This window comes from Poecilia latipinna, unplaced genomic scaffold (assembly GCF_001443285.1).
Source record: "Poecilia latipinna isolate Pla-1442-1.1 unplaced genomic scaffold, P_latipinna-1.0 Scaffold3182, whole genome shotgun sequence".
Taxonomy (NCBI): domain Eukaryota; kingdom Metazoa; phylum Chordata; class Actinopteri; order Cyprinodontiformes; family Poeciliidae; genus Poecilia; species Poecilia latipinna.
This window is the reverse complement of record NW_015115798.1, coordinates 16,419-26,428: the sequence shown is the minus strand read 5'-3', so window position 1 is coordinate 26,428 and position 10,010 is coordinate 16,419. Positions and strand designations below refer to the sequence as shown.

Here is a 10,010-nt window from a genome sequence, read left to right as displayed (position 1 = left end):
TGCAGAATGGCAGAGGCAGCATTATGATGTGGGAACTCATTTAATCCAGGAAAAACTAACATGTAACTGTAGTTTGTTCTCTGTAGTTTGCTCCTGTGTAGTTTGTTCTCTGTAGTTACCCTTGTATCCCTGCTCGGCCTCCCTCAGGTCGATCTTGGTGACGGGTTTGAAGTCGACGTCCCAGAGCCGGATGCAGCCGTCTCTGCCTCCGGTGGCGAATCCTTCCTCACAGGAAAACAAGCTGAAGATCCCGGCCTGGAGGAAACATTCAGGGAAACTACACAATCTGAAGGAAAACTGCGACTTTAAAAATAAACCCTTATAATGTTTCAGACACATAAATCGCCTGGAGTTCGTTTGTCTCTGAAGGTTAAAGCTGCGTCTCCATGGCGACGGCAGCTCACCCCGTGGGCCGACTGGACCGTCCTCAGCAGCGTCAGGCCTCTCCACACGTAGACGTCTCCGTTGAGCGCGCCGGAGTACGTGACGTCATCTTTAGCCGACGCCACACACAGGATGGTCTGCAGGTCGCCCGTCTTCCCGAAGATCCCTCGCTTCGGCGTCAGCGCGTTCCCACAGAGCGACCAGAACTACCGGGACAAACAGAACCGCTGGTTCTGACAGCCGGAACGCCCAGGAAACTTCACAGGATCTTTAAGGTTTTATTTTAAAATCATTTTAAACTACAGACACACAGTAACGTCGCTATCGGCCGATAAAACTGGGCTGATACTAAAAACTGATACTTATTATATGGAATCCATCCATGTTCTGTACACCCTAACCCCCCTCCAGGCCACGCCCAACCGTCTCTTGGCTCCGCCCATTTTTGGTGATTTATCTTTAAAATGTTTTTGGGGGCGGGGCTAAACCGGTCCCAGTTTGACTCTGAGATCAGAACCCATCCACGTCTCACCTTGATGTGTTTGACGCCACAGCTCACCAGGCGGTTCTGCTGAAACGGATCCCAGCAAACATCAAAGATCTGCAGAGACAGAGAAGCTGTTAGAACCCTTCAGAACCCTTCAGAACCCTTCAGAACCGGCTCCTACCCGGTCCGAGTGTCCGCTGGCTGAGGCCAGGATCTTCCCTTTCCTCCACTCCCAGATACAAACTGTGTTCTTGGCGTCCAACCCGACCGACACCAACCGCTGCAGAGAAACAGAGATCAGTTCAGGTTCTGCTGGGTCAGAACCTGAACTGCTTCCTCACACACAGACACACAGACACACACACACACACACACACACACACACACACACACACACACAGCCGTCAGACTTGATAATAAACCTGAACTCTGATTGATTACTAACTGGATTTATGATTATTTTATTGTTCTGGTTCGGTTCCGGCTGTTTGGGTCGGCGCCAGAGGGAAACAGATGAAGCAGCAGGAAACGGTTCTGATCCATAAAAGGTTTTTATCTGGAGATGAATGTTCTTCATCATCCTGACAGAGTTCTGGTTTTGGTCCAGCAGACAGGAAGCTGCTGGACCAGAACCGGGTCCAGGAAACTTTCTGGGTTTGCTCTTCTTTGCTTCGCCGGATGAAACGACTGAGGGAAGAAAAACCGTTTTCAGTTGAAAACTTGAGACACCAGAGAAATGGAGCAGCAGGCAGAACCGGTACGGGTTCTGGTTCTGTTCAGGTCATAAATCCAGTTCCCTCATACTGGTTTGGGACCAGAACCACCAACTGGACCAACAGAAGATGAATCTGACCCCCAGCTTGGTGTCCTAACCTGACCTTTGACCTTCAGCTAAAGAATAAAAACGATGCAGAGGAAGAAAAACCTCTGATGGTTAATCAATAACTAATCAATAAAAATATCAGTTTGTTTCTTTAAATCACACCTGAAATCATTTTCAGCTCCATAAAGGTCAAAGGTTATTTTATCCTTTTCATAAGTTATTAACAGTTTTATTCTGCATCTGGTTGATTCTCCTGTCTTTAATGTTACACAACTGTGTCTGTGTGTGTCTGTGTGTGTGTGTGTCAGTGTGTGTGTGTGTCTGTGTGTGTGTGTCTGTGTGTGTCTGTGTGTCTGTGTGTGTGTCTGTGTGTGTCTGTGTGTGTGTGTCTGTGTGTGTGTGTGTGTGTGTGTCTGTGTGTGTGTGTGTGTGTGTGTGTGTGTCTGTGTGTGTGTGTGTGTGTCTGTCTGTGTCTGTGTGTGTCTGTGTGTCTGTGTGTCTGTGTGTGTGTGTCTGTGTGTGTCTGTGTGTGTCTGTGTGTGTGTGTGTGTGTGTGTCAGTGTGTGTCTGTGTGTGTGTGTGTGTCTGTGTGTGTGTGTGTGTGTGTCAGTGTGTCTGTGTGTGTCAGTGTGTGTGTGTGTCAGTGTGTGTGTGTGTGTCAGTGTGTGTGTGACCTGTCCGTCGGCGCTGAAGCCCAGGCAGGCGATGCCGTGTGTGTGTCCGTCCCTCAGCAGGCTGACTGTCTGCGCGGTGAACGAGTCCCACACACACACATAGGGATCCCTGCCCACCTGGCCTGTGGCCACCAGGAGGCGCTCTGGGTGCAGCGCCAGGCTGAAACACAGAACGTTTAAATAAACGGTGAATTTAATAAATAAAGGTTAATCCGTCTCAAACTGGAACAACATGATGACAAATGTGTGAAAACATTTTCTTTATAAAAGTCACAAACTTTAAATGTTCTGATTAGTTCGATGAAATTGACTGAAACCTCGGCAGGCCGACGGTCAGAGGAGGAATCATGATGTGGGACCGGATCAGCAGAACTTTTCCTGATCCGTTTGATCAGAAGAGTTTCTGTTTCGCTTCAGATAAAAACCTGGAGATGATCCGATTCAAACCCTGACCTTCAGCTCGGACCTGAAGGTCATCTGGAAACAAGCTGCTGGTTCAGATGAAGATACGCTCCTCTTCATCACATCAACAACCAATCAGATCAGCTCATTTCCTGTCAGGTGTGTCAGGCTCAAAGCTTCATCGATCACGCACACACACACTTCTGCTCCTCTCCTCACGCTCCCAGCCAATCAGTGAGCTGCCACGTTGTCATGACAACCATCTCAGGCAGGGCGGCGAAGCTGTGAAGGTCAAACACGATGAGCAGCTCCAGACAACACCTGCAGCCTCCATGTTGTTTTACTTCGGGAACCAATCAGACGCCTCCGTTCTGCTGGACTCAGCACAACGTCTGGGCTTTTATTTTGGAAACTAAATCTACCTCTGGCTTCCTGTGGCATCAATTCAGACGGTTTCCTCTTTAAGAAAATTATTTAACTTCAGATGATTAATCTGCTGAGAAAAACCGGATCCAGAACCAGATTCTAATCCAGTTCAGCCAGAGTGGAACCAGACTGGAACCGGACTGGAACCAGGAACCGGACGGGAACCAGGAACCAGACTGGAACAGGAGTGGAAACAGGAACCGGACTGGAACTGGAACGGAACTGGACTGGAACTGGACTGGAACCAGGAACCGGACTGGAACCAGGAACCGGACTGGAACAGGAGTGGAAACAGGAACCAGACTGGAACCGGAGCAGCAGGTTATTAATAAATACCTCAGGAAACATAAACGTCTGATTTTAAATTCATGGCGTTTTCTGTCATATTCATGTTAACGTGTTGATGTTGAGTTAATCGGGAGTTAAATAAACACCAGAAAACAGTTTGAAATAACTAATGAAACCCGGATCAGAACCACAGAACCGAATCCGTAACGACCCAATAAAGATAAAAAACATTAAAATATTGATAGAAGAAAAATTGCAAGTCTTAAAGTGAAGGACTCTGATTTAACTAAAACATGATGCAAAGGTTTTTGTCTTATTAAAAGTTGGTCTCCATGGAAACAGCATGAAGCTGCAGTTTAATGGCAGAAATGAAAAAATCCTGGAGGCGAATCAGAAACAGACGGGAGGAGGAAAAAACTCATTTCTGCTAAATGTGAAAACAGAAACTGGAGGAGCAAAAGAAATAAAACAAACTAAATAATTATTTACAATTCATCAGAAATGATCAAACGGCCCATAATACAATGAAAAACAGAGAATAAAATAATTAAAACAGATTCTGGATTTCTTTAACCTCCACAACAAGCTTCACTATGAGACGCTCTGTAACCTGGTGATGACTGTGACCTCTGACCTCTGACCTGCTGGTGTGTTTGCATAGGAAATCAGCCGACCTGCCGAAACATGAGCAGGTTGATTTACTCTGAATCAGAACAAAGGAACTCCGCACACACACACACACCTACACACACACACACACCCACACACCCACACCCACACACACACACCCATACACACACACACACACACACACCCACACACACACACACCCACACACACCTACACACACACACACACACCCACACACACACACACACACACACACACACACACACACACACACACACACACACACACACACACCCACACACACACACACACACACACACACTTTTCTCTCAACACGTCTGAAAAAATGTAATAAAATAAAATCACTTCATTATAGAAAAATGTGAGTTTTTTTGTTTCCGTTGAATTAATTTATTCTCTGTTGTGAAACAAACATGATCATTTTACCTGAACACAATCTGTCCCAGAAGCTGAATCTGGGTCAGAACCGGGTCACCAGCAGAACCTTGACAGCCCAGTCCGACCAGCAGGGGGAACTGGTTCCAGTTCCTGTAACTCTGCTGGGTCAGCAAACACAGAACCCGTCTGTGGTTCTGCTGGTTCAGTTTGTTCATCCAAGCAGAACCAGGACCATAATGTCGCTGCGCTCTGCCTGCAGGCGGCAGCAGGAAGTGGGACAGGAGAGAAAAGAACCGGCGCCGCTCTGATTACGACCAAACATCAGAAAGATTCAACGTTTATCATCCAGACAAACTGACCTTTGACCTCAGCATCATGCAGCATCACAAACCAGAGGAAAACTCTCCACCTTTCAGCCTCAGCATGGAGGTAAAGCATCAGTTACCACGGCAACCATCAGCAGAGGAGGAGGAGACGATGCTTCATCCTTAAATATGAAACAACTTATAAAAGCTCTGGAACTCCCTGGTGACCTTTAACCTCTAAATGTTTCAGTTCAGACAAACAGACAAAATCCTGCAGGAATCCAGAACCAGAACCAGAACCAGAACCCGGATCAAATGGTTCTGCTGTTTTATGTCTATACAGTGATCCCTCGTTTTTCGCGGGGTTGCGTTCTGAAAATAACCCGCGATTAGTGAAACCATGAAGTCGTTCCCTTTAGATTTTACAGTTTTAAATCCTCTACATTGAAACCAAAGAGCCAAACCTGTTTTCAGGTCAGTGGATGTGTGTGTTCATCAATCGGGCCTCCGGTCGGGTTTGCACTGATTCTGGACAGTTTTTTCCAGCAGGTATTCAAAGTTTTCAGCTTTCATCTCCTGAATGACCAATCTGAATTACTTATATTAAATACTTATATTTAAATACCGTAACGTCATTGGTGCACAGGTAGAGAAGCAGCTCACAGATTGTTTAGCCAATCAGGAAACAGAACACAATGCACTGTGAAAAAAACTGCTCTAAAACATCCACGAAGCAGCGAGACCGCGGAAGGCGAACCTCGATGCAGCGAAGGATGACTGTAGATGTTTAGTCTGCAGGAACTGAAGCAGGTTAAACTGCTGCTGCAGCATCAATGATTCAGTAATAAATGTGAACTGATGAAGGTTCATCAATTCATCCAGTTTATCGGAAACGTTTCAGGCTGGAGAAACTTCAGATTTAAAATCATCTGAAATCAGAAATCTGTCAATAAAAATCATAAGTTTTATCAGTTTCTCAGAGCAGCAGATGGACCCGATCCAGATCCTGGTTCTGGTTCTGAAAACCTGCAGTCGGCGGAGAGGGAAGAACTGGAACAAACTCCAAGCCAACAGTCATATCAGAGCGCAGAGCTGGCCGAGGCAGCTTCCAGCTTCTCAATTAGTCTGAAACACACACACACACTGAAACACACAGAAACACACACACACACACAGAAACACACTGAAACACACAGAAACACGCAGAAACACGCAGAAACACACACACACACACACACACACAGAAACACACAGAAACACACACACACACACAGAAACACACTGAAACACACACACACACACACACAGAAACACACAGAAACACACAGAAACACACAGAAACACACACACACACACACAGAAACACACTGAAACACACAGAAACACGCAGAAACACACACACACACACAGAAACACACTGAAACACACAGAAACACGCAGAAACACGCACACGTTACACCCCAGGCTGCAGCTGAGAAAACAGTCCGAGCCGCCTGCTGCTGTGATGACTCACAGCCTGAACACCAGGTGTGTGTGTGTTTCAGTGTGTGTGTGTGTGTGTGTGTGTTTCAGTGTGTGTGTGTGTGTGTGTGTTTCAGTGTGTGTGTGTGTGTGTGTTTCCATGAATGAATTGCCTCCCTGAATCATCGGCCTCATCTAGAAAATCCCTCTGCTGTTTTTCTGCTCAACATTTTTCTGAACTTCAGAATCAAATTCCATCAAATTTTCTCTGAATTTCAGGAATAAAATTAATTTAATTCAAATTTATTTAATCAACGACGGAGCAAAAAACAAAGTTAGATCTGGAAATAACAACAAACATTTTATATGAAGGTTTTCCAGATACAATTTAAAAACCCAGTTCCTGTCTCACACACACACACTCACACACACACGCCCATAATTTCCTCAACTATAAACATGTAGGAAGCCGATTCTCCTTCATAAAGTCGATTCATTTTATTTTTCCTGTTGATTAAACTCTTAATCTCTCAGATCTGTTCTCATTTTTCATTCTGAGTAAAATAATTTTCCTCCTGAATCTTTTCACATGCAGCTCTGATGAGTTTTATTCATGAATAAAGTTCATATTCACAGGGTTTGAAATGATTATTATTATAACTGATAATTAAACTAATTAAAGTTCCTCATCAGCTGCTTATAATCTGAAATAATCCTGAACTCTAATTTTCTCTGAATTCTCAGCCTGAATCAGTCTAAATCCATCGTCTGTGATTTTCCTGCTGGTTTTATTCAAAGTGTTTTTTTCTGTGGATGTGACAAAGATGATCGGCCTAGTCAAAGCTCTGAAAACCAGCAGGGAGAATTTAAATCAGCAAAAAAATCACAAAATAACCAAATCTGGAGCAAAAACTGACAGAAAAGCAACAAAGCAGGAGATAATCTGGAGTCAGATTGAAACTGTGAGTTCAGACCTGGAATAAAAGACGAGCAAAGAGAGAGAGAAAATAATCCAGAAAAATCCAGAAACATCAGAACCAAACGGTTCAGAACAGATGGGATCAATCTGCTGTGATGGCGGGATCTGGATTAGAATCTGGATCAGAATCTGGATCAATCCTAGAATTAGAATCCAAATCAGAGTCCGGATCAACATCAGGAACCTGATCAGGATCCAGATTCATCGGTACCGGGTCCAGGCGGCGGATTGGAGAGTAAATTAGTTTTTCTGTTATTTTCATTAGAAAATCAATAAACATTAAATAATAAGATAAAGTGAGCTGCTGATCGTTTAACAGAATCATTTCATTTACCTGCTGAACTGCAGATTAATAATAAAAGTGCTCCAGGTGTGCTCCGCCTACCTGATGATGTCATCGTTGTGGCCCAGGTAGAACCGCTGGCTGTGCTCGCGGGTGTTGTAGACCACGCCCACTCCGGCCACGAAGTAGACCAGCTCCTTCCCGGCCGTGTAGAACAGGTTGTTCCGGCACTGGTGGCCCCGGTACCCGTAGACCCAGTCCAGTCTGAGGCGGCAGGCCGGGGCGCTGCGCTCCGACATGCCGGCCCGCCGGGCCCGCCCCCTCCTGGTTCTGGTTCTGGGTGTGACTCTGGAACCGGACCGGATTAAGAGTTCTATCAGTGTAGATGGGTCCGGTTCTGGTCTTACTCAAAAAGTTTTCTCTTATTCTTCACCATGTTTCAGTTAAATCAGATTAAAGTTCGGAGGAAGTGGAACCAGAACCGAGGTCCAGTCTGGCTCCTCCAGTCATGATAAACGGGTCAGGTTCTGGACGGAAACAGTTAAACTTCTGATCTGAAGCCAGAGGAAGTTCTGGAGGATCATCTTCATCCTCCTGCTCATCAAATCAACTTTTTCCTGAATCAGAGGAATTCCGGTTTTCCTGTTTCCCGTCCAGATTCCTGATGCTGGAAAAATAATCCCGCTGCAGGATAATCCTCATCCTCTCCCCGAGCGGCGCTCGCTCCTCCCGGATCCCGGCTCACATCCTCCCCACCGGGAAACCGGAGGAGAAAATCACCCCCGGAGCACCGGAGGCGGCGGCTGTCCGCCGGGAAACCACCGGAGCGCCAGGCAGCGACACAGACAAACGTTTAATCCCCGCAGATGGTGCACGCTGAGCGGGCAGAGGAGGAGAGCAGCCCCCGGAGATGAGCGCTGGTTCCCGGCCTGACGAGCGCATCGCCCCGCTGCTGCCGCGCCCAAAGAGCCGCAGCCGGACCGCAGCTCGGATCCGGACCGGAGGGTTCTGGTCCGGTGGAGACCCTCCCTGAGCAGACTGATGGAGAGCTGATGGGCTCACGCTGACGGGCACGCGCCTTCAGAGGCACGCCCGCGCGCACATCCGGTTATTAAAAATAAAAGCAAATAAAAAAGAAAACACAGGTTCACGAGAAAAACACAACAAATAAAACATGTAATTAATCCAAGTGTTTATGAAATAATTTAAAAAAATAATTTGGAGGTTTTGTGTTATTTAACCTATTTCTTGAATTATATGCAGCTATTTCTTAAAATAAACTTGTAAAAACGAAGGGGAGCAAAATATTTTACCAGGCAATCCCCCACCCCCCCCCCCAGATCGACAGCCTTCAGCTTAAAAGCTGAATCATATGAACTTCTTCGTGTGGTTTGAGTTTGAAGACATTTCTCCGCAGTGCCTGCTGGTAGCATGTGTTTTTTCTAAATTAAAATCAGCGCTTTCTTCTTTGATTGCCAATTTTGACTTCCAATGATTCACTTTCTGCTAAAGCGCCCCCTGGTGGTTGAAGAAAAATCCACAGAAAAGCCCACCGGGCTACAAGCGGCATGGTTCAAAGCGTGTGGGGGGGGAGTAGCGGCTTATAGCCTGAAAAATACGGTACTTCTAAAACCGTTTTTGCCTAATTACAATTTAAATGTTTTACTTGACCAAACTAAGTTTAAAATAACAAAAATAGATTAAATAAATTAATCTGATTTTAAATTTTATTTATTAAAATCTAAAAAGTTTCCAACCCAACCTGCTCTGAGGACAAATAATGGCCCTGAATGATAAATCATGAGTTAATTTCATTTTAAACATCCAGACCTGATTATTGACAACAGCAGAAAATTAAGAGCTAAACTGAAGCTGGAAGAGCAACAAATAAAAACAGGCAGACCGAGGAAACGTCCTGTGGACTGAAGAGAGACAGATTTTTCTGGAAGGTTTTGGTGTAAAATGAACCCAGCGTTCAGAACCAGAACATACCTACAGCCAGACATGGTGGTGGCAGAGTGGTGATCTGGGCTGCTGTGCAGCTTCAGGTTCTGGATGAATTGCAGTTGAGTTCTGGCAGTGATTCTTGAGAATAGGGACAAAATGATTTTAATTTTCCCTTTTTTATTATTATTATTTCTCAACTTTATGTATGCAAATATGACAAATAATGTTTAGGAAATGTAAAGATGCCAAGGTGCTAAAAATTGCTAATGCTAAAAATTTAATTTAATCAACCTGACCCAGAACTTTGTCATCACCATCTGACAAAAATAAATATAAAATGATTTTTAAAACACCCTATTAGTCTTATTTTCACTCATTTTACAGACAATTGCTTCTCAAGAAACAAAATAAATATTATTTAAACTCTGACGGAGTTGACAGTGCATGACGGAGTTGACACAGAGCTGAAGGTGGTGACAAACTAGTGAGTAAAATATAATTGTCATAATATATAATTTTAGT

General features: G+C 44.9%; 1 protein-coding gene across 1 annotated transcript in view; it reads right to left on the bottom strand.

Moving 5' to 3' along the window:
- LOC106940328 (echinoderm microtubule-associated protein-like 6) overlaps positions 1-8,638 on the bottom strand; it is a 38,891-nt gene extending 30,253 nt beyond the window's left edge. The window contains exons 1-6 of the mRNA XM_015023048.1: positions 7,644-8,638; positions 2,369-2,528; positions 1,053-1,151; positions 917-985; positions 405-590; positions 120-255 (exon numbers count right to left, since the gene is read on the bottom strand). Of these exons, the coding sequence (XP_014878534.1) occupies positions 120-255; positions 405-590; positions 917-985; positions 1,053-1,151; positions 2,369-2,528; positions 7,644-7,840 (847 nt within the window). The 5' untranslated portion in view covers positions 7,841-8,638. The remainder of the gene's footprint in view (positions 1-119; positions 256-404; positions 591-916; positions 986-1,052; positions 1,152-2,368; positions 2,529-7,643) is intronic.
- Between the last annotated feature and the right edge of the window lie 1,372 nt (positions 8,639-10,010).